The following is a 26,035-nucleotide window of genomic DNA, read 5'->3' as shown; positions in this document are numbered from 1 at the left end:
TCTCCTCAATAATGCTGACAGGCTTTTGATTTTAAATGCAATCTGCACATAATAAACCAGAAGAAGCCAATAGTAGTGTAATGCATAGGAATAGGGTAGTGTTCCTTGAAATATAAAATATAAAACATGGTGAACACCACCAAAGGGCTCACCAGCTTATAGTCTATGAGCCCTTTGGGGGTGCTCACCATGTTTGATATTTTTAGAAGTGGCAAGAAACCAAGCAGAGCTGCAGGTTGTACATAGCTAGGCCTTTCATGATCTATTACATGTTTGTACACACAGTTATTTGGAACGCAACTAGGCTTTCTTCATATCACTATTATTGTGTAAAGAGCAAAAGACACAACAAGTGCATTAGTCAGAACAATAGCAACAAGGAGATCTCAGCCAAAAGGCACCCAATGGAACAGGTTGCAAAAGAGAAAAAGACCCAGATTATAAAGTCAGAAGGCACCACTGGGTCATTTAGTCTGAACTTCTGTTCAACACACGCCATAGGACATCACTGAATTAATTCCTGTTCAAACTAGAGAATATTTTTTAGAAAAATATCAAAAACTTGCCCAGGATGGAGAAGCCACAACCTGTCCTTTTTGGCTTGTACTGTAGGCTCACAAGAGGAGGGCACAGATATGCAGAAATGAACACATGGGAGACCAAAAGGGAAGTGACATCAATGAGAAGCCGGGGAATCTGATCCAGAGAAACAAGCACTAATTAGATCAGGTGCCCTGGCTTCTAGTTTATGTTGCTTATCTTTTTGTCTCCCCCTCTCGCACATTTCATATAACCAGTGAGTATGATTGCCCTCTCCTATTTCCCCTTCTCCCCCCTTAGGAATCTTTGAAATGTGCTGCATATCAGAGATTGGAATCTGGCCCTTACTCTTAATGGATATGTTTAAATCTTATTTTTTCCTTCAAAGCCTGTCCGTAAAGAAGTGTCAGGTCATTATTTCATGCTGTAGCTTAATGCCAAGACTTAACAGCATAGGAGTTCTCTCCTCCATTCATTGAAGAAGCCCTTCATTCACTGAAGGTCAAGGTATTAGAGTGTTATTTTTAAATATACTCCCAGCATTTAAGAGTTAAAAATAGGCTATGGAGAAAATGTCAGTGAAGCATACAGTAATTAGCTAAACCTTGTTAGACATCACATGAAGATTATAACTCCTCCCAGGAAAAAGCAGCTTTCACCTGGATTTATACTTAGCAGAGCAGCTGTAGAGTCACAGTGTGAAGGAGTTTGCATTTCAGGATCCTTGCTTATTAGAAAAAAAATCAACTTGATTCACCTACCGAGAAACAACTCAACAGCCGAGGGACTCATTTTCCTTATCAAGATGCTGAAATGAATCCTGTGGATTTTTTACCTTGGAACAATCACCTCTAGGGAGGAAGTTTAAAAGGATGGAGTTGGGAAAGGCAAAACTTCTAAGAACTGGCCTTAATGCCTTGTATCAGGCCATACATCCTGTGCATGGAATTGCCTGGACGGATGGGAAGCAAGTGGCACTGACTGCTTTACATTTTCATCATGGAGAACTCAAGTTTGGTGACTCAAGTGTAATTGGTCAATTTGAACATGTTCATGGACTTTACTGGGGCTCAGGTATTGCTGCAGACACACCAGCTCTGCTTGCTGTTCAGCATAAAAAACATGTCACTGTTTGGCAGCTGAGCTATAACATTTTGGAAAAGAAAAAGCTCCTCGTTTCTCAGACTTGTGAAATGGGTGACCCATTCCCAATGCTTCCCCAGGGCTGTGTATGGCATCCCAAAAAGGATATTTTGGCTGTGCTTACTAAACGGGACGCCTCAGTTTTACACGCTGTTCGTTCTGATAACTCCAGGGTGAAAGCGGATATCAAAAGCAGTGGTCTCATCCACTGTGCTTGCTGGACTAAAGATGGTAATCGCTTAGTGGTTGCTATAGGCAGTGCCCTTCATTCCTACATATGGGATGACACTCAGAAAGCTTTAAATGCTTGCTTCTTTTGCCCAATATTTGATGTGGGTGGTTATATCTGTGCTATAGAAGCTACTTTAGATTTCCAAATTGCTGTAGCCACAGAGCTTCCATTAGATAAGATCTGTGGCTTAAATGCAGGCATTACTTTTGATGTGCCATCTGGTACTGAAACAGGCTCTTTAACTTCACAGTCTACTCTGGCGCTTGGGGATGAGGAATACTCGACGGACCTAAGAAGAAAATCAATAGATTCAGAAAAATCTGTGGCTGTTGCTTCAGTAGCTTCTTCTTCATCAGGTCCTGTGGATTTGACCCATATCCTTGCAAACCATCGGAGATCTGATCCCAGTCCTCTCATTCCTCTGAGACGCAAGGACTATGTCCCAGGAAACAATCAAGACTCTTCATACCTGATCTTGGTGACTTTTGAGAGAAAGGTAACGACCACCCGAAAAGTCAGCATTCCAGGCATTCTGGTCCCTGATATAATAGCTTTTGACCCTAGAGCTCAGATTGTGGCAGTAGCTTCCAATACTTGTAACATTGTTTTGGTTTATTCGGTAACCTCTTCCTGCATGCCCAATATTCAACAAATCCAATTGGAGAAAAGTGAAAGACCGAAGGGTTTGTGCTTCTTGACAGATAAACTCTTGTTGATTTTGATTGGAAAGCAGAAATTCATTGACCCTGCTCTCATTCCATCTTCAAGTTCAGAAAGGTACATTATTCGTTTAATGATCAAAGAATTAATATTTGAAGAAGATTTTTCAGCGCCGTCGGATGCCACCCAGAATCTGCTTTCTAATTTTGAATCCTCCATAAATACTTTTGGAAAACGGAAGTTCTTTGAAAATCTTGCCATGGAAGATCAACCCTTGAGCAGGGAGCTGTTAATACCAGGTAGCACTATAATTCAATCCCCTAGTGGCAGGAGAAGACTTATAAAAGAAGTGAAGAGTCCCAGTTACGAACGAAGCTCATCATCAAGTGTGAGTGACCTTGATGAAAAAAGGGTCTCCGGTGACCCATCCATTGCTTTGGAAACGTTGGATGCTGAGCCAATTAATCGGTCAGTGGCCCTCTTTGGACTTGGTACACCAACCAAGTTTTCCAACAGACCAGCTTCTCCTAAAGTGCAGCTGGATGTGTTTCAAGAAATTTCTGTTTCTCCTAAAAATAACAACTTGCCAAGTGAAAAAGGAACAAGTCACATATCCAGGAATCTGGAAAGACTGTGTGGCAGCTTCACTGAGTTACAGCTGCACCTTTCTGAACTAACGGACTCCACTAAAAATGGAAAGAGGTTATCTCTAGCATACCCATCTTTTCAGGAGCCACCTTTTGTCCACATCACTTATCAGGTAATTTTTTTATTAATTTAACATTCTTATCAGGTAGCTTTTTTAAAATTCTCTTTTTAAACATTTTATTTTAAAGCAAGGGGATTTATTTTAATGTTCACAGTCCAATTAGCAGATTTCATCAGAGCTTGACATTCAGCGTGATTCAGAGTTGTGAAATAACTTGCCATTGAAACAATCACTTGCATTTCTGCAACCAGTTGGCTGAATTTTATAGGAGATTCTGCATAAGAAATCAGAGTATTTTCTTCTTTCATTGCTCAGCTGTAACCACCACTGAGGCTAATTGGAGTTGCATGCGTATATCAAAAAGGAGCACAGAACATTAACTATCACTGTACAAAAGGGTTTTGGATTGGTTCGGTGTAAGTATGAGCCCACAAACACTCCCACTGGATATGACAGCGACTCCCATCAACAAGCCTCTGAAGTTCAGATCTGGGTTCAGATCCAAAGTTTGCAGCTAGCCAGTGTCTCTGATGGGCTGAAACAAAACTTTAGATCTAGACTTTTGCAAAGTTCAGATGGGAAAGAGCTGAACTTTGCAACTTGGCCCATTTCTAGTTTAGTTTTTCACTGACAATCTTTACACAGCAGGACAGTTTAATTTTTTTTTAAATATTACCATTTTAACTTGATTTCTTTAAAAAATGTATATGTACCTAACTGCTAATTATTTTATTAACTAATAAGTAATATATCAAACCATCAAGTCATTATCCAGCCCTTATTCAGACAAAACTTCCATTGATTTCAATGAGAGTTTTAACTGAGTAAGGACTTCAATATTTGGCCCATTATTAATTAATTATTATTATTATTGAGACACCCTTCAGATTAGTTTAATAGGAAACTAGACACATTTATTTGTATATCTTGTAGCTTTTGAAAATATTTTAGGATCTTTGGTGTGGAAGGTATTATGGAAATATAAGATATTAATTTTTTACTATGTAGTGGTATTAAAATTATATATCTCTGGGTCAAATTTGATTCTCAGATGTGCGCCAGTGGTTTCCTGTTACACTAATGACAGCCACATGCACATCCAAGGAGAGAATCTTCCTCTACACATCCTGTAAGGAAGTAATTACTTGATTCAAACATCATTCATAACATTTTAGAAATTGCTTTCTTGCCATTTTGGAGTATTAGTGTGTTGGCACTCTGGGTGAAAGCAAAGTGTTTGACCTCGTTTAGTCAATAATTTAACTTGACTATATTGCATAAACTCCAATATAAAAAGAAAAAATATTAATTTAAATATTTTAGTGTTATATTCACCAAAAAGTAAGCTCCTGTGCCTTACAGTGAATTGAAGCTCTTCTGCCTTCTGAACATTTACTATCTCATTGTCTTGCAAGAAGCCCCTTCTTTTGGGTTAGAATTAGTGGTGCCAATTCTTTTCCAAATAGGAGTTTAGGCTATGGGATCTAGCACCAGCATAAGATCTGAATTACAAAGTAAGTGCTTGATTGCACATATCGATTTTTGCACAAGTCGTAAGAAATATGTTTGCTTTTCTTTTAAACCAAAGTGACTATGGTGCTGGTAGAATGATGCCAGCCTGACCCCATTGGAGAATGAATTTCTTTGTTTATGAAAAGAACAGGTTTTCTTAGCTCATCCAAAGACAGCACCACATTAAACTAATTCAGAAAAAAAGCCACTTAATGATTGTTTGCAGTGTTGTAGCCATGTTAGTCCCAGCATAAGAGAGAAACAAAGGTTGGTGAGGTAATATCTTCTATCAGAAGTTGGGCCAACAAAAGATATTACCCTCACCCGCCTTGTCTCTCCAGCTTAATGGATAGGTTTCTTCCACATTTAGGTGTTCTTTGAAGGTCTCTCATCTAAGTACTGACCTAGTCTAACCCTTTTTAGCTTCTGAGCTGTAGCAAGAGCCAGTATGAGGTCAAAGATAATGAAAAAGAGATTGATGGCAAAGAGACATCCAGACAGACAGAGATATATTTTGCCTCAGAGACAGCCAATCATTTTCTCAGAAAATAGATGTTTTGATTAGTTTGGATTCAGACATCTGAGTCTTGTTCCTGTTTCACGAGCTGATTAGCGCTCTCTGAGCTCAGAGACCAGTTGAGCCATGGAGTTACAGCCAGGTGCTGTATTCATAGGGCAAAAGGCTCAGGAAATGGCCTTACTGCCTTATGTATAAATACCTTTCTGTGGTAAACATTCTAAATATAGGTAACGCTGCAGTACTGTAATACTGTTATTTGTAAGCTCGTCATTGCAAGGTCTGTATCTTTGTATGGGTTTGTACAACACTCACCACAATGTGGGCCCAATCCTGACTGAGGCAGGCATCTGGGCAGTACTGTATTATAAAATACATAAAATAATAACTACAACACACTATAACAATAGGGCTACTTAAAAACATAAAAGTAAGGTTTGAATCATTATAAGGAAAAAACAGCAGTAATTAATGACCAATTATGAACTTTATTCTGTGACAATGTTAATATACACCAAACTATTGAGAAAACTATGGTCTAAGATAAATCTGAATCTAAATTATTTAACAATTTCCATTTCTCTCCATAGTAAGTTCCGAAAATGGGGTTGTTTTAGTAATGCTATACTAACTGTAAGGAGGAGTCTATGTTCTTTACTGATTTGCCATGATAATACTAACTGTAACTTCTGAGACACTTATGTATATTCAGTAGTCCCCGGTCTTATTTCCTATGTAAATTACAGACACTGGCAAGAGCCATGATCACCAGGGATCCTAGAAATCCACTTCCCTTGGAAAAATGTGGAATTTGCACTTTTACAGAGAATCTTTAGTTTTTATGTTTTGTGAAAAAAAAATACCATATACAGTGAAACCCCAATTATCTAATCTAATTGGGACCAGGGCCAGAACTGATCATCAAAAATGTGGATAATTAGGAGAATGGACAGGGCTTGTCTGTCAGCCCCATGCAGCGGGACTTCAGCTGTCAACTTAAAAATTGTAAATATGTCAATAACGTGTTCAACTGATACCTACATATATTGTGGCTAGGGAAACTAAAGTTCAGCATTTCATTTTAATTGCAGACAAATGCGGATTTTTATGTTTTTTTTATTAGAGAATTTTGTGTTTTTTATCACTAAAAAGCACGATCCCTGATCACACTCAAACTTTGGAGCTGTCACAATTGTAGCTTGGGTAATAGCATTCAGCTATAGAGGCGATGCCATCATTCGCCTTGAACAGCATATAGTTTAGGCTTGGAACTATTAGATTTTTTTCAGTAAATGCTGGTAAACATCAATTTCACTGTACACATACAGACAAAAAATACTTCCATTAATAATAATCAAAATGTACATACAGACAAAGTAAGAGAAATGCAGCTTGTGAACTTATTAGTGTTTCATTTATGGATATTTACTTTGTATATTTTGACACAATATTGACAATTTGTGTTTTAACAGCTCTAAAGCTTTAACTTTTCAAATCTCAACATCTATTGTCATTAAATAATTGTTGTCTGACCATCAATTGTCTTGTCTGATCCCTCCCCATAATTTCCTGCACCTGTGAAAATGTAAATTGGTAAAAATATTTTAAAACCTTTAGAACAAGCATCAATATTATCTGTCAAAAGCACAAAAAATACAAATCTAATTCTGCCAGGCCTTCATATATTATTGAAGCTGCATCATGTAGAGATGAATGGTTTTGTCAGTATTGTGGGATGGCAGGCAGAGAGACTCAATATCAGGTTTTTATTAAATAAGTAGAAAAAGAGGAGGGAAACTAATGTGGTATAGATTTGTTTCTGAGAGTGCTTTTTGCAACAAGATATTTTATCACTCAGTTTCTTTCTAGAAAAAAAAGAACGAGTAATTAGCCCCGCTTCGAAACTAATTACAGTAGGAAATTGGACCATCAGGATTCCAGGTGACTGGCATTTAGGCAAACCTCACTAACAGGGATAAGATTCATCTGCTGTAAGTTGAAGAATACCGTTAAGCTCACATTTTGTTCACAAGCAGTACTGTGTCAGGAATCGCATCACTGACAGGGTATATCACAAAATTAAACAGAAAACCAAATGTATTTTGGATTATTAGCTATCATGATTTCCCACTTAACACCACTGATAGTGTATAGAATTCAGTTTAAGCACCCTTCAGACATTGTACATTTACACTGACCTGATCAGTTTTAAAATAAAGAGAAAAAGCAGGGTTGTACAGTAAGTTATGAGATGAGTATAGGGTATTCCAGGTAGATGGGAACAACAACAACAAAACCTGGGACACGATCATACACAATAGTGGGAAGGCAAGGGCAGAGGATCAATAGGAGACCAAGGTTAGAGGAGTAAAGTGAATGAGCTAAGGAACAGGTATTCAGTATTAAGCAAGAGAGATTTGCAGTAGTAAATTAATCTCTTTATTGGTAATCAAGTCTCATGGCACCCAAATTTCCATCTCCATCAACTCTAAAGGCATGATCCTGAAAGATGTTCTGGTTGGAAGGGTTATGTGATGTGCTGAGTACCATCAACTCCTAATGCAGTCAGTGCATATATCTCACTAGAAGAACTCACACACCTTGACATATAGGATACCAAGCTGTCTATATTCCTGTCTTGATTTTTAGATCCGAGCTACACAACAATAACTCTGTTCATGAACACCTCAGAGACTATTGATGAATACATACATTAATGAAGACTCTCTTTTGGGTAAGATGGTCCTCTTTTGCTCCCAAGTTTCTGATTCAGCTATCAGTTTCCTTAACTCAGGCCTTCACTTTGCTTCCAAAGCAAGAAATCTCAGAATCATCTTTAACCTCCAACGTTACTTTACTTTCCACATCTCCCGTGTCTGTATTTCTGCTTATCACCAGTTTTAGAACATTATCAGAATTTGTCCTTACCATGTCCTCTCTGTTTTTGCTTACATCCTTATCCAAGCATTAATCACCTCCTATCTTGACTATTGCAGTTCCATTTTTTATGGTCTTCCTAAATCTCTGCTCTCTAAACTTCAGGCTGCCTGACTAGTCTGTCACTCCAGGAAGCAGAGTCAGATCACCTTTATCTTCCAACATTTTCATGGCTTCCTTTCTATTCCTCAATCCAATTCAAAACTGCCTTCCTGATTATTGAAATGGTTCATGGATTTACTACAGCTGAAAGAAATGGAGGAAGGTACTACGCTGTAGGTAGATCAGGGAGAATGAAGCCCATTTTTTGCCTTTAAAAAAAAAGAATGTTTTCTGCATTACATAGCTTGTTTCCATAGAAACAGATTTGCCACTCTTAGTGACACTAACGAGTATGTACACACGAGATACCCCATGGACTTTAATGGGATCATTGGTGGAATAAGGCACTATTCAAAGTAAGTGAGTATCACAATCTGGTCCATAGGTAGTAAGCTGGGCTACCCACAACTGTGAGTGGACAGTGGACTCTGATTTACACCACTATCTCATCAGTAGCTGGACTTAAATTGATAGAGATGATCTTTGTTCCAAGGTGAATGAATGCGGGTGGTACAGGAGGATGTACAAGATTAACATTAAGAAAAAGGGTTAAGAAGAGGAAAGGATAGAGTTGAAGATATTGGCAGACTGATGGATGGGGATAAAATATGTTGTTTACTTATAGTACAAACAGATTGTATAAGACATCTAATCCAAGGGCTTTAAAAAACCTATTTGCTCTTTGCTTTAGTAAACAATTTTCCACCCATAAATATACTAGTTCACATGTTACAAATAGATAGCATGGACTTGACCACTGTAGCCTCCCAGCCATGTGCTGGAAAACAGTTACTGCTAGTGCATTTCAAGCCCCCATCTGGAAATGACCTTAGAATTTTCATATATTTAGCACATCACTTTTCTTCAATTTTCTTACAAGATTTCTTGAGGTTTGATTGTATTCATACTTCAATATCTGGTTATGATCTCTCACTTCATTTGCAGTTTTGAATAATGTTATCTTTTGAATAATAAAGTCAGTAACCTGACTAACCTGCACTTTTTGAAACAAGAAAGAATTTGAGATAATAGTTTCTCAAGACCTCATAAGGTTTGGTGAAAGAAACTCATGAATGGAAGAGACAAATATGACTCAGAAAATAAAGATTCCTAGTGTGATAGGAACATACTCTGTCACTAAATGACGGAAGACAGTAGCAAAGAATGATCATTAATCATAGAATCATAGAATTGTAGGACTGGAAGAGATCTCGAGAGGTCATCCAGTCCAGTCCCCTGCACTCATGGCAGGAATACGTAACATCTAGACCAGTGATTCTCAAACAAACCGGCCTGGCCCACCAGGGGCTTTCCCTGAACAAGTGGTGGCCCTAGTTTGAGAACCACTGATCTAGACCATGCCTGACAGGTGTTTGTCTAACCTGCTCTTAAAAATCTCCAATGATTGAGAGTCTACAACCTCCCTGGGCAATTTATTCCAGTGCTTAACCAGCCTGATAGGAAATTTTACCTAATGTCCAACTTAAACCACCCTGGCTGCAATTTAAGCCTATGGCTTCTTGTCCTATCCTCAGAGGTTAAGGAGAACAATTTTTCTTCCTCCTTCTTATAACAACATTGTAGTACTTGAAAACTGTTATCAAGTCCCTCTCAGTCTTCTTTTCTCCAGATTAAACAAACCCAATTTTTTTAATCTTCCCTCATAGGTCATGTTTTCTAGGCCTTGAATCATTTTTGTTGCTCTTCTCTGGACTTTCTCTAATTTGTCCACATCTTTCCTTAAATGTGGAGACCAGAACTGAACACAATATTCCAGCTGAGGTCTAATCAGTGTAGAGCAGAGCAGAAGAATTACTTCTCATGTCTTGCTTAGAACACTCCTTTTAATACATCCCAGAATGATGTTTGCATGTTTTGCAAGAGTTACACTGTTGACTCATATTTAGCTTGTGATCACCTATGACCCCCAGATCCCTTTCTGCAGTACTCCTTCCTAGGCAGTCATTTCCTATTTTGTATGTGTGCAACTGATAGTTCCTTCTTAAATTTAGTACTTTGCATTTGTCCTTATTGAATTTCATCCTATTTACTTCAGACTATTTCTCCAGTTTGTCAAGATCATTTTCAATTTTAATCCTATACTCCAAAGCACTTGCAACCTCTCCCAGCTTGGTATTGTCCATACAATTTATAAGTGTATTCTGTATGCCATTATCTAAATCATTTATGAAGATAATGAACAGAACCGGACTCAGAATTGATCCCTGTGGGACCCCACTCAATATGCCCTTCCAGCCTGACTGTGAACCACTGATAACTGCTCTTTGAGGTTGGGTTTCCAACCAGTTATGCACCCATTTTATAGTAGTTCCATCTAGGTTGTATTTCCCTAGTTTGTTTATGACAAAGTCATGCAAGACAGTATAAAAAGCTAACGTCAAAATTAGGGCTGTTGATTAATCGCAGTTAACTCACACAATTAATTTAAAAAAATTAAACAGGATTTAAAAAATTAATTGGTATTAATTGCACTGTTAAACAATAGAATACCAATTGAAAATTATTAAATATTTTTGATCATTTTTTGCATTTTAAAATATATTGATTTCAATTACAACACAGAATACAAAGTGCACAGTGTTCATTTTATATTATTATTTTTATTACAAATATTTGTACTGTAAAAATGATAAACAAAGAAATAATGACTTGATAGACAATAATAAAATGTCAAGTATCAGAGGAGCAGCCGTGTGAGTCTGTATCCACAAAAGAACAAGGAGGCCGGTGGCACCTTAAAGACTCACAGATTTATTTGGGCATAAGCATTCGTGGGTAAAAAACCCCACTTCTTCAAATACATGGAGTGAAGATGCATCTGAAGAGGTGAGTTTTTACCCATGAAAGCTTGTGCCCAAATAAATCTGTTAGTCTTTAATGATAAAAATGATAATTGAAATACTTTTCAATTCAAATCATACAAGTACCATAATACAATACCTTTATCATGAAAGTGCAACTTACAAATGTAGATTTTTTTTGGTTACATAACTGCACTCAAAAAACCAAAACAATGTAAAACTTTAGAGCCTTCAAGCCCACACTGTCCTACTTCTTGTTCAGCCAATCGCTAAGACAAACAAGTTTCTTTACATTTACGGGACATAATGCTGCCTGCTTCTTATTTCCAATGTCACCTGAAAGTGAGAACAGGCATTTATATGGCACTTTTATAGCCGGCATCGCAATGAATTTACATGCCAGATGAGCTAAACATTCGTATACCCCTTCATGCTTCAGACACCATTCCAGAGGACATGCTTCCAGGTTGATGACGCTCATTTAAAACAATGCGTTAATTAAATTTGTGATTGCACTCCTTGGGGAAGAATTACATGTCTCCTGCTCTGTTTTACCCGCATTCTGCCATATATTTCATGTTATAGCATTCACGGATGATGACCCAGCACACGTTGTTCATTTTAAGAACACTTTCACTTCAGATTTGACAAAATGCAAAGCAGGCATGAATGTGAGTGAATCTGAAGTGCCTTCCAAAATCTGAGAGGGATGAGGTGTGGAGCATGCTTTCAGAAGTCTTAAAAGAGCAACACTCCAATGCAGAAACTACAGAACCCGAACCACCAAAAAAAAACAAACCTTCGGCTGGTGGCATCCGACTCAGATAATGAAAATGAACATGCGTCGGTTTGCACTGCTTTGGATCATTATCAAGCAGAACCCATCGTCGGCATGGATGTCTGTCCTCTGGAAGGGTGGTTGAAGCATGAAGGGAAATATGAATCTTTAGCACATCTGGCACATAAATATCTTGAGATGCCAGCTACAACTGTGCCATGCAAACACCTGTTGTTACTTTCAGGTAACATTGTAAACAAGAAGCGGGCAGCATTATCTCCTGCAAATGTAAACAAGCATGTTTGTCTCAGCGATTGGCTGAACAAGAAGTAGGACTGAGTGGACATACAGGCTCTAAAATTTTAAATTGTTTTATTTTTGAGTGCAGTTTTTTTTGTACATAACTGTACATTTGTAAGTTCAACTTTCAATATAAAGAGATTGCACTACATTATTTGTATTAGATGAATTGAAAAATACTATTTCTTTTGGTTTTTACTGTGCAAATATTTTTAATAAAAATAATAATATAAAGTGAGCACTGTACACTTTGTATTCTTTGTGGTAATTGAAATCAATATATTTGAAAATGTAGAAAGCATTGAAAAATATTTAAATAAATGGTGTTCTATTATTGTTTAACAGTGCATTTAATTGTGATTAATTTTTTTAATTGGTTGATAGCCCTAGTCAAGATATATCACATCTACCATAGTATAAATGTAGTATTTCAACTTTTTCCTATCACGTACATTACAAATTTATCTGTTCAGGAAGGCTCAGTGAAGCAGAATCCAGGACTGCAGTAGAAAAGCTTTAGCTGCTGAGTTTCTGGAAAGCTGCCAAGAAAGGTAGACGAATAAGGTAGAATAACAATAGCTCTTTCGGAGGTTGCAGGCAAATTAGTGTTGCCAACTCGTGCAATTTTATTGTGAGTCTCGCACTATTTAATGTTTTACTTAAAGCTTCAGCTCACTAAGGCATGTGGTTACATGAGATTCTCAGCTTTCATTTAAAAAAAAAGTTTTCTAGCCCTCCAGGTTGCAGAGAAAAGCTTGAACATGTGACTTGAGGGTACCCTAAAGGTTCAAAAACAAAAAGAAAAAACATCTAATCCATTTTTTTAAAATCTTGTGATTTTTAAGGCAGCTTTGTGATTTTTGGGTCCTGACTCAGGAGTTTGGAAAGTTTAGGTTAGCAATACTGAGACTGCCTGGCTGCAAGCTATGTGATCCTTTTACAAAGCTGTAAAATCTGGTGATGGTTAAGCTGCGATAGATGAGGGAAAGGCTTGTTCATGTTGTCAGATTCTTGTTGAGGGAGAGCTGGAACCAGAGACATTAAAGGAAGTTGGCCAAAAGAAGCCTGGGCAGATAATATCCACTTGAGTATCTGGAAATATTTGTCACTTCTGTATACATATCCCCTTAGTCCTCCAATAAACTTTGTTTATGGATAAAGCAGTTTACAGTAAAGACTTTGAAACTGAAAACTACAAGCCCTTTTAGCCCCCTAGAGAGAGCAATACTTCAGAATCAGAGATACAGCTTCCAGGAACAGACAGTGAAACTTGATGGAGTTGGAGGAAGAATGATCTTGGGGTTCAGGCACAAGGGTGGGAGGCATGAGATCTTGCTTCTATTCTCTACACTGCCACAAACTACCTGTGTGGGCTTCAGTAAATCACTTAATTTCTCTGTGCCTTGGTTTCATCATCTATAAAATAGGAATAATAATCAACTATCTCTCAAGAATGTCAGGAGGCTAAATTGATTAATGTATGTAAAGCATTATGTGTTCCTCAAAGAAAAGGTGCATTATTGTTACTTAAACTAAATGATAAATCAGAAGAGGCTGAAATAATTTGGAGCAATTAAAAACAGAGGAAGCCCATGATCTAACAGAATTCTCCAACAGTCAGACATAAAATGTAACAGAGATTAATTTATCTCTATAAGCAGGAGAAGTGCCTGACACTGGAGAGAGACTAATGTAACACTAATGTTTAAAAGCAATGAAAAGAAAAAAATCTGTGAAACTAAAGATCTGGATTTCTGAAATCTGTACAAGGAAGATATGTAAAATCATAGGTAGGAATAAGATAAAGGATCTTGGACAGAACAGACTGGTCTAAGATAGTCCATGTGGTTTTATAAAAAGTAGGTCATACTATAAAATTGGGATTCATTTTTTGGGGGAGGCTACAATAAGAGCTGGCAGGATTAAGCAAAAAATATAATGCACCAAATTCATCCCTAACATAACTTTACTAATTATAATCAACTGATTTGTAGTCAATTGAGATGGAGCTGGGATGAATTTGTCTTGATCATTCTTGACTTGAAGATAACTGGTATGAAGAAATGGGCCTGCACTACATCCAAAACCCTTCAAATTCAATGAAGGATCACCTTTGGGTCAGAATCTTTCAGCTCCGTCCCATCATTGTTTATAAGTTATTGATGCAAGAGCAAATCAGACAACGTTTTTTTTGTTTCTACCAGTATTAGGCAAAATGTGGCAGTGTTTGGATCACAAAAACTCATAAGAACAAAAAAAAATTGCTTTTGTGCACAAATATCTGTTCTGCATATACAAATATCAATTTTTGACTGCAAATGCAAAGGTCTGCAGGGACACTCATTATACCCATTGCTGAAAATTAAGTCTCTTGAACTCTGTGTATAAATCTAAGTGCAATATAGTATTACTAAAAAGAAAAGCAAGAACTTGAGGGGAACTAAAATAACCAGGGAAGAGGTCTCATAAATTATGGTTACAAACAAAGATTAAAGAAATTACCAGTGGTTTAAGGAAAGGAAAAGACTGAAAGGGGACTTATTTGAAGTATTTCAAATTACTTGGATTTTTTTCTTCCAGTCATTACACAATAACAAATTGCTAATTAATTTTAGCATGGGGACAAGAGTACAAATATCTGCAGGGATTTTTTTTTTTAATGTAGAGAAATTTTTACAGTGCCTATCCTAATAGGACCTCTCAGAGCAACCATAATACACAAATGAAATAATATTAAGCTACTCATCTGCATGAGTTATTCAAAATAGAATGGGGAAAAGGTAATTTCACAGAAGTACAGTGGCACTGTGATGGTATTTATAACCCAGTGCGGTTACATGAAAACCAGGAGGATTTATTGTGCTGCAATGAAAGAAGAGAGACTACATAGTTTAGGAAGGGTTTAAAATGCTGTGGAGTAAAGAGCACGTGGCTGCAGAAAAACTGTTTGAGATGTGGACAGAATTAAAAGCAGCAAGAGAGCTTGAATAGAAACTAAGAATTGAGCATTAAAGGAGATTAGGAGACATTTATTTAAGCCAAAGGTTAATTAACATGTGGAACAGATTACTCAATACAGAAATAGAAGATGCAGCTGTGAACTGATTTAAAAAGAAGTTTGACATCAAGAAGAAATATCAAAGGATACAAAGTGCAAACACTAACTAAAGCAGAACCCAAATTAGGTTTAGGGTAGATGGTGTCTCTTCTTTCTGTCCTAAAATGTTACAATGCTGCAGTTGGTTTCATGCTGAATACACAAAAGGAAGAGTTGGAGGAGGAAGGGGTCAACAGCATAGTAATTAAATTAGAAGATTATGTTACATTGGGAGGTGTTGCAAACACAAGTGATGCCAGAGGAATAAAATAGGTTCTAAAGAAATGGAAAATAAAGGCAGGAAATAAAGTGAGCTTCAAAGTAGAAAAATACAGTAGTATGTTTTAGGGGGAAATAATCCAAACCATAGCTATTTAATAATGGCAGAGAGTGACTTGAAAAGCAGCAAAGAGTCCTGTGGCACCTAATAGACTAACAGAGGTATTGGAACATGAGCTTTCGTGGGTGAATACCCACTTCATCGGATGCAATTTGAAAAGGAGTAATGCTGAAATTTGTCTCTGGATAATAGTGGACAGCAAATTATATATAAACATATCTATCAATTACATAGCTGCTTAGACTTTACAATCATCAGGTGTTCCTCATGCTGTGGTCTTGTGGGCTTGGGCTTGGATCCACAGAAGTATTTAGCCTCCTAATTTCTATTGACTTTGATGAAAGTTGGGAGCCTAAATATCTCTGTGGATCTGGACCAAAATGGGTGACATCAGTAGCAACAGAATTCAGAGGCCTCAATCCTTAGCCCAGCTAAAGTCCACCCAACACAGCACCAAAGAGGAGGACAAGGCTGGCTGGATGCCATCTTTATACTCCCCCATTCGCTGGTTTGGCTTGTTTGGCTCCCAGTATAAGTTCCACCCCTCCTTAGAAAGCTACACCAGACATGCCAAGACAGATTCCCCAGTGCCAAAAATTTAAAAATTCTGCACCAAAAAATAAAAATTCTGTGCACACAATATTTTAAAATTCTGCAAAATTCTGCAAATTTTATTTGTCAAATAAATGTGGAGGCTCCAGCATGGCACTGGGGAGCACAGCCCACTGGCTGCACAGAGGTGGGAGATCGCTGTGCAGCTCCTCCACCAGGACACGTATTCAGTGGTGAGGCTACACCCAACCCTGACACAGCACAAGGACTGGGCCTACCACAGAAACACCCCATGGCTCTTCCTCTCCCTACCAGGTGCACCAGGTATGAGGCAGGCTCATCAAGGCAGGATCCAAGTGTTGAGGGGTTTAGTGTGTAGGGATCCAAGTGAAGGGGGGATCTGGATGCACAGGGGTTTGTTGGGGGGTTCTGGGTGCAAGGATAATGGGACTCTGCAGGAAGGTCCAAATGAAAGTGATTGGGGCTCAGTGCTGGGGGCGGGGTCTGGGTGTGTGGGGATAGAACTTTGCAGGGGTCTGGGTGTGGGGAGCTCAGTGAGGGGTCCAGATGCTGGGAGAGTGGGACTCAGTGGGGTGGGGATCCAGGTTCAGCTGGTTGGGGCTCGGTGGGGTGGGGAGCCGGGTGCCTTATTGGGGTGGTCCAGGTGCAGGGGGAGTGGGGCTTATTGAGGGAGTTCTGAGTGAGGGGAGTGTGGGGCTCAGCGGGGAGGTCTGGGTATGAATGGGTCTGGATGCACAGGGGTTGGGTGGATGAGGGAGCAGCTCCCTGTATAGAGATGCCTTCCCGTGCATCTCAGGAGCGATGGATGCAGGAAGGGGAAGGGTGAGAGAGTTTGCAGAACTTCCTGAAGCTAGTGGAGAAATCTGGGAGTGGGTCTGACCTGGCCCCAGATGCCATGCATTGGAAGAGGAAGTCCCATCCTCCCCAGCTCTGAGCCCAGCATTGGATAGGATCCACCAGCTGCATCTTCCCCAGTTCTGCCCCCTGTCCCACAGTGATTTACCTCTCTGCTGGCTGCTCTGGGCACCTGAAACATACTGCTGGGAAGGGTTGCATGACTACTCTCGTGGCTTCCCTTTGCTTCCCTGTCAGAAAGTCATTTTTCTGTGAGGAAGCAAAGAAATCTGCGTGGGACATAAATTCTGTGCATGTGCAGTAGCACTGAATTCCCCCAGGAGTAGTTAAATTTGCAAGGCATTATGGCATCAGAGAAGCTGGTGCAGTTTTGAGCTGCATGTTGTAGCCAATGATTTTAGTTTTGTATTCATTTATTGTGTGATGTTATGATTAATCAATTTGTTATGTTACATATATTCATTGTATGTTAATTAGAGTCAATTTGTAGGATTATAAAAGTATAAGATTGATCAGTATTTAGAGGAACTCAGTAACTAAGGAAGGAACCAAGTAGACATGAGTAAGACAAGCTGAAACACAAGACCTGTAGGTTGAGGCCTGCAAGACTTTAGCTTAGCTATTTTAGGCGTTGGAGACAAGGAACAGTGACATAAGTGATCAAGAAATAACCCGATGCCCTAAGATTATGGGGAAAGAGGGTCCAACTGTTAAAACTGCACAAAATTACTCAGAAGATTAATATTAGATCATAAAAATACTGTAAAGGCGCATCTGTCTCAGACACGTGTTAAACCACGGGATACAGGTTGTACATCAATGCTAATGAGAACAAAGGGAACTTACACAGCCTATTGAAAATTGGGGTCCCTTAAGTTTCCAGGGGACACTGACCAATAAGAGAAAAGAGGGTGGACACTTTTATGGACACACGCAGAATCTAGGTGTAGACAGAATCATATTATAAATAGAGGATGCCCAGAATGGGAAAACTCCAGCAGGAACCATCCCTCTACTGATGACCAAGCCATGAGAGACCCATCAGACCCTAGCACTGTTGTTAAGAATGTGAGTATAACTATATTTGTAACTTGCGCATAGGTCTCTATAGAATTTCTATATGCTTGGGTAATCATAACTTAAAACTTTTAAAACAGACTAGACTTTGTACTGGTGGATGTACGTGTGGTCACTACTCTTGGTCTTTATGTGTTCCTAGAGAATCTAACTCTGAAACAAACAGCAGAGATGACTTTCACTCTGTCAAGCTTGAAACTGTAGCTGTCAGAGCTGAACCCACGGTGATTTAATACCATGTTATAAAATTCACTTTAAATCAAATAAAAGGCTACAACCTGCAGACATGACTCTAAGGAGCCAGGAGCCAAATGAGTTTCTCTTTTCTTGGGCCTGATGAGACAGAACCTGTAAAATTGCAGTTAAATATGGGTACCTTATTCCCATAAATATATAGATATATTGTTGGGAGTAAAGAGAAGATGAAAACCCAAAATGATAAAGGAGCTGTAGGGCCTGATTCTTGAAGTAAAAAGTGGCTAGTATTCTAACATGACCTTTTCTTTTACCTGTATATGTCCACAGAAGTATTTCTCAAATGGAGCTGTTGCTGAGGAAACAAGAACTGTTCTCCTTTGTGACGGCAAGATCCATCTGAATTTAGTCCAGCAGCTTTTTGATCTACCCATTATTGAAATGAAACATGGTACGTTTTGTATATTTCTAGTGGCTGGGTTATAGATGACATTTTCAATATCAAAGTTGTACTTGGAAACATATATAGATATTTTGATATTTTTCCCAATAAGCCCTTGTTTTTCTTGTCTGAAACATGGCAGAATGTAGTAGTCCTGGCTTGAAGTAGTAATAACAAACACCAAACACCTGGTTTCCATCATCAGCACACCACTATAAAAATTGTTCTACTACCTCTGTCAGAACATCTCCCAAAATTACTTAAATGTTAGGGATAATTGCATAGCTGCCTGTGACAGAGTGCTGGGCAACAGCACCTAAGCCAGCACTCTGGTCACTGCAGATCTAATTAATTACCCCAGAGAAGACCTCATTAAGAAGAGTTGTGCCTAACTTATTGGCTGGGGAGAACTAAGAGGCTAATTAGGCCATTAGGCAAATGGTACAAAAGGCACAGGAAGGAATTGAGATGGAAAGAAGCAGACTGGGGGGGGGGGAAGGGAGAGAGAGAGAGAGAGATTGATTGATTGATTGATTGATTGATTGATTGATTGCTAGCTCTTCCCTGCTTACCTCAGGAGCTGAAGACTCCCTAGGACAGTAGGTGTAAGTAGGGCTGTACAGAGTATAAGGGTGGTGGAAAGCAATATTGTAAATTATAAATATTGTAAACTGCATGGAGGGTTTTACCAGCAAAAATGTCTTTGAGCTGTTTGTGAACTTGAGCAGAGGCAAGACAGAGTAAGAAGGCAATGACAGAACTAGGAGTAATGGTCTCAAGTTGCAGTGGGGAAGGTTTAGGTTGGATATTAGGAAAAACTTTTTCACTAGGAGGGTGGTAAAACACTGGAATCTGCTTCCTTACAGGTTTTTAAGGTCAGGCTTGACAAAGCCCTGGCTGGGATGATTTAGTTGGGGATTGGTCCTGATCTGAGCAGGGGGTTGGACTAGATGACCTCTTGAGGTCCCTTCCAACCCTGATAGTCTATGATTCTATGAAGAGCAAGTGTGCCCTGCCATGCTGCCCCCAAACCAGAGCAATCAGTTAGATTCCTCTGTGGAGGGAGACAGAGAAAATAATCAGGACACAAAGTTCTTTGTAAACAGGGATGCTTCCTTTTAAAGCCTTTTGGCATCTTTACCCCTTTCCACAAACATGCCACATACCTGATGATACGAGGGGTTGGGGAAGTGGGGATCATTCCTAGGATTTACACTTTTTATGTCCGGAAATTCTTGGGATTAGTGTAATCTAAAATTAGCACAGGAGCCCAGTGTTCTAAACTGCCAAACTTCTCTTTCTCTTCCACTCTTTAAGTGGCTTCCCTCCCTAAGGGACACCCAACAATAAATTCCTACCTCCCAGCCCAGTTGCCACCAACAAATAAAAATATTCCTCATAATAAGAGCTGGGTGGGAGATGATTTTCCTGTCCCATGAAAACTGTCAACATTTCAAAAATGTTCAGAGAGCAAAAGCAATCCTGGCCCCAATAGCCTAGTGGTTAGGGCACTCACCTGGGATGAGGGAAACCTTGGTTTAAATCCCTGCTCTGAATCAGATAATTGATCTTGGCTTTCCCATATCTACCAGGCTATTGACTATTCTGGGATAGGATTCTCCTTCATTTTGACCAAAACCTCCATTCTGTACCCAAGAAACCTTCCTGACTATGTAATATGCTATGATTGGCAGTTTACAGCTAAACAGAGACCAGCAGAGGGATGGCACGAGTGCTGTCAGTGAGGACAGACTTACGTAGGAAAATCTGCATAGCACCTGCTTACACCGGGCCTGATTCATCCTGGTGCTGATGCTGAGACCAGTGCAAACACTGAGAATGGTGTCTCCCTGACACTGGGGATCCCTGAAACTGGTTTGGTCTTGGGCTGCCTTAACTTCTACCCTGGCTGCAGTGGTCTCTCTGGGTAGTTCTAGCAGCCAAGCATGGGTGGGACATGAGACATCTCTCCCTCTATCAGCATACCTTTTACACTGGAGGTGATTTCAGGTGTGGAATAGAGCCAACCATGCCAACTGTTCACCTGCTGAGGAGGCCCTCTATGGAACTGGTATTTTCAGAGAGATCCCTTTGCAGCAACACAAAGTGGCTTTAACATGGAGAGGAGGGGATGAATTCCCATCTTTGGCCAGTTCTTGATTTTTAAGAGCACCAAATTCACCTGTTTCATTAAAAAAAAACATGGTGAGATTATTATGAAAATGAACAAGAAAGCCTCTTTTCAGCCTATAGAAAGGCTGATAGTTTAGTTAACATTGGCACTCTTCATTCTGATGCCCCAGGTTTTACAGAAGACAAATGCCACAACACAGAAGCACCTCCAGATGTCTCTTCTGTCCAGTGTGCTGTTACACTCTTCAAAAAAGGAGTCTGTTTGTAAAGAGCAAAGAGAATTGTTGAACCAAGAATCCCTCTCAAACCATGCAAAATTTACCAGATTCAGAGCAGAGGGATTTATGTGATTCTTCAATCAATTGAAGAATTGACTGGGGGTCGGGGGAGCTTGCACTCCTTGAGTTTTTCTTTGAGTTTGGGATTTGGGTGAGCTGCAAAGTTCAAAGTGTAATCCATCAAAATTGCTTAGTTTCACCTTGTTTTGCATTGAAACCCTGTAAAACCACAAGTTTTGCATAGTTTTGACACAAAACCATGAGATGGCCTGGGCACAAGCGACATGTTTGTGAACATTAACAGACTGTACAACAAATGTGGGGTGACTTTCCAGTTTGCAACAAAACACAAAGTATACTGAAGGGTTAACAAAAATGTTACGCAGCTCCATCTCATCCTCTAATGCCACATAATTAGATGGGACACTTTGACAAATGTCCTTAGTTTGCAGCGATGGTTTCCAATTTTTTTTTAATTAACATTTTGAAATGCTAATCTGCAACAGTGGGCCAAATTCATACTGATGCAAACCCACTAAAATGAATGGAATTGCATCAGGAATGAACTTAGCCTTGCCCTGAATGCTTTAAGTCCAGTAGCATAATGCCATTACTCTCGCTAAATATAGCCTGTCACATACAGCATTGGTAACAGCACATATTTGGAGGTCTCAGTCTTCTGCAGGTCATCTGTAATAATTATGCAAGGTAAAAGGGTATTTTTAACATTACTTTTGGCACCACCCTATCTCTAAGTAACAAAACATTTTGTGAGATTAATATAACACAAGTGTTAACTCACTGCAATTTTGATTTTTCAACCTTTCAGATGAATAGGGATAAAAATACAAGCGAATAATAAAAAAGCAGGTTTTATCAGTTTGGCTGATAATGCAGTTCTGTTGGTTTGTGTGGCAACATTTTCAATTACAGCCCTCTAGTTTACGTACTCCAAAGTCTGTGTAGAGTTAGAAAGAAGGTATTAACAGAAAAAGATTAAAGGTTCATGATTGGGAATGACAATCTCCTTATGACGTTATAGGTGACATGACAACATGAAATAGTGAAGCAGCTTGTGAAAGTGCTTAGTTAATAACGTAACAAGAGGAGATTTCGCTTTGCCAAATAAACGATGTTGCAACTGAAAAAAACACACACACACACACACAGCGTATTAGGGGTTTTATACTTCTTTTTTCCATAATCTTTAACATTTTGTGTAGAAAAGTAAAATTTATAACTATCAAAATATACACAATGAAACATAACCTACTTTCCTATATATCAAATGATGCTATTCAAGGTTCTCTATTCCATAATTACAGGACAAGTAGGCCTTATCAGTAATACGGCACACACAGGTTCCCAGAGTCAGTGCTGTCAGTGCTCTTTCTTCTGAAATGTCCAACTGAATAAAACAAAGGATATACCGACAAATTGTTATATATGTGTATGTTATGTCCTAGGATAACATAGTAGGTAGCCCATTAGGGAAAAGACCCACTAGCAGTAAACATACACAGTAGATTTTGCTTTATTTTAAAAGGTGACTTACAAAGGAAAGAAAATGGGTTTGTATTACTTTCTGCGTCTATATGATGTATGAAGCAAATCTGAATGGTTTTGATTTTCTTTATTTCTTCTTTTTTTTCTGCTTTTTTTTTTTTTAAACATTAGAAATTCAGATCTGTCTACCCTATATTTTCCTGAGAATCTGTGGACAACTGGAGAAGTAGTAGGTTTATGATATCAGAAATACTATACAAGTGAAACCTAATTACTTGAGAGGAAAAGTGATTTTTATTCAGTCTGTTTAAAAATCCTGTTGTTGTTATTGTTAGCACCTATTTAATACAAATGCCCGAGAACCACTTGGGAGAAAAGACATCTTTGTCAGAAATTCAACAACCCACATCTTCAACTGAGGAGTAAGAAAGCTCAAAATCCACATTTCTGAGACCTCTAACAAGTCATCCCACAAACCCACTAAGAACAAGACTTGATATTCCTGATATTTCTAAGGTAAAAACCAAGCAATAATAAAAACCAGACATATGAAAATGGGATCCTTTCAAGATCTCTTTATATCATAATTAGGGCTGTCAAGCAATTGAAAAAATTAATCGTGATTAATCGTGCAATTAATCGCACTGTTAACAATAATAGAATACCATTTATTTGAATATTTTTGGATGTTTTCTACATTTTCAAATATACTGATTTCAATTACAACACAGAATACAAAGTGTACAGTGCTCACTTTATATTTATTTTTATTACAAGTATATGCACTGTAAAAAAATAAAAGAAATAGCATTTTTCAATTCACCTAATACAAGTACTGTAGTGCAATCTCGTTATCATGAAAGTTGAAACTTACAAATGTACAGTTATTTACAAAAAAAACTGCATTCAAAAATAAAACAAAGTCCACTCAGTCCTACTTCTTGTTCAGCCAGTAGCTCAGACAAACCTGTTTGTTTACATTTGCAGGAGATAATATCCACTGCTTATTTACAATGTCACCTGAAAGTGAGAACAGGCATTCTCATGGGACCATTGTAGCCAGCATCGCAGGATATTTACCTGCCAGATGTGTTAAAAATTCATATGTCCCTTCATGGTTCAACCACCATTCCAGGGGACATGCATCCATGCTGATGATGGTTCTGCTCAATAACAATCCGAGCAATGCAGACAGACGCATGTTCATTTTCATTATCTGAGTTAGATGCCACCAGCAGATTTTCTTTCTTGGTCGTTCGAGTTCTGTAGTTTCCGCATCGGAGTGTTGCTCTTTTAAGACTTCTGAAAGCATGCTCAACACTTCATTCCTCTCAGATTTTGAAAGGCACTTCAGATTTTTAAATCTTGGGTTGAGTGCTGTAGCTATCTTTAAAAATCTCACACTGATACCTTCTTTGCGTTTTGTCAAATCTGCAGTGAGGGTATCCTTAAAATGAACATGTGCTGGGTCATCATCTGAGACTGCTATAACATGAAATATATGGCAGAATGCGGGTCAAACAGAGCAGGAGACATGCAATTCCCACCCCCACCCCCAAAGGAGTTCAGTCACAAATTTAATTAATGCATTATTTTTTTAATGAGCGTTATCAGCATGGAAGCACATCCTCTGGAATGGTGGCTAAAGCATGAAGGGGCGTACAAATATTTAGTATATCTGGCACATAAATACCTTGCAATCCCAGCTACAAAAGTGCCATGCAAATGCCTCTTCTCACTTTTAGGTGACATTGTAAATAAGAAGAGGGCATTATCTCCTGTAAATGTAAACAAACTTGTTTGTTTTAGCGATTGGCTGAACAAGAAAGTAGGACTGAGTGGACTTGTAGGCTCTGAAGTTTTACATTGTTTTGTTTTTGAGTGCAGTTATATAACAAAAAATCTACATTTGTAAGTTGCACTTTCATGATAAAGATTGTACTACAGTACTTATATGAGGTGAATTGAAAAATACTATTGCTTTTTTTTATCATTTTTACAGTGCAAATATTGTAATAAAAAATAATATGCACTTTGATTTCCAATTACAACACAGAATATAATATATATGAAAATGTAGAAAATGTTCAAAATATTTAATACATTTCAATTGGTATACTATTGTTTAATAGTGTGATTAAAATTGTGATTAATCATGATTAATTTTTTAAATCATGATTACTTTTTTTGAGTTAATCATGTGAGTTAACTGTGATTAATCGACAGCCCTAATCATAATTAGCAGTGAGGAAAAGTACAAAGTCATTTTTTTCTTCTGTATGTCACCTGAATTTAGAGCTGCTGAAGGAGTGCTGGGTTGAAAGCCCTGGAGACGGAAGTTTCTATTTATCCCCAAAACAAATATAGCACAGGTAGTTTCTTAATAAGTTATTTAATTTTTGTCATTCCTTCATCATCTGGGAGGAGGGAATGAGCAGATGATGAGCAGAAGTAGATGACATTAGAGCATAGGTTAGTTGTGGAAGGCTAGACAAAAAAATTTTAAGGAGGAAAGTGGGGGTACTTACGGGACATCCACATTAGCAAAAACTGAATTTGTTTTTCACTGTCACTGAGCAGGGTTAGTAAAAATGCCACAGCCCTTTGTACACTAGGACTTCCATTAATGTTACCATTGGGGAAGCTTCACTTACAGTGGATTGCCAGATATGAATTTTGCTAGTATAGACAAGGTTTTAATGCCGAGCAAAAGGACGGCTAATGTGCTGGACTACATATTTTAAAGTGTGATTGTATATTGTACGTAATCACATCAGTACATTCATTTTCTTTAATGCTCAATTTCTTTATAGGTTCTTCCTGGATTGTTCTCACTGCAGACAGCGAAGGCTTTGTTCCATTAATGTTCAAAGCAAAGCAAGAGCTAATCATAAGGGATGGAAGTGACAGTTCAGAAGTCTGTGGAAGTCACTCCTGCAAAAACACCATGTCTATACAACCACCAAGCAGTGTGACATAATTTCAGGATAAAGAATGTGAATGCCCTTCTGTTATGAGACAATAAAAAAAGACATTCTGCAGTATCAAACTGCGTGACTAGAAAACTGTCTCCCATATATTCAATGCGTTGAAACTGTAATACATGTGGCACAGTTCCACAATAGTTAGATCCTAACTGGGCTTCCATGGTCCCTTCTGCAGCATCAGCTCTAGATTCATGTCTGTTTCATCTGACGCTCATAAGGCTTGTGGCAGGTTTTGAGCAGTGGGTGAGGAAAGACAGTTTTTCTGTAGCTGGTACTTTAATTCTGTTCAAGATATTCTTG

The 26,035-nt window shown here is 38.5% G+C and overlaps 2 protein-coding genes across 2 annotated transcripts in view; one reads left to right on the top strand and one right to left on the bottom strand.

Moving 5' to 3' along the window:
* FKBP1B (FKBP prolyl isomerase 1B) overlaps nt 1-20,836 on the bottom strand; it is an 80,860-nt gene extending 60,024 nt beyond the window's left edge. The window contains exon 1 of the mRNA XM_050951083.1: nt 20,818-20,836. The gene's annotated coding sequence lies outside the window, so the exon portion shown is untranslated. The remainder of the gene's footprint in view (nt 1-20,817) is intronic.
* LOC127050125 (WD repeat and coiled-coil-containing protein-like) lies at nt 1,413-25,728 on the top strand. Its single transcript, XM_050951653.1, has 3 exons — nt 1,413-3,335; nt 18,720-18,840; nt 25,562-25,728. The coding sequence occupies exons 1-3, from the start codon at nt 1,413-1,415 to the stop codon at nt 25,726-25,728; spliced, it is 2,211 nt and encodes a 736-aa protein (XP_050807610.1).
* Nucleotides 25,729-26,035: the final 307 nt, after the last annotated feature.

The sequence above is a fragment of the Gopherus flavomarginatus genome, chromosome 4, assembly GCF_025201925.1.
Source record: "Gopherus flavomarginatus isolate rGopFla2 chromosome 4, rGopFla2.mat.asm, whole genome shotgun sequence".
In the NCBI taxonomy this organism is placed as follows: Eukaryota; Metazoa; Chordata; order Testudines; family Testudinidae; genus Gopherus; species Gopherus flavomarginatus.
The sequence above is the reverse complement of the archived record's forward strand: the minus strand, read 5'-3'. Positions and strand labels throughout refer to the sequence as shown.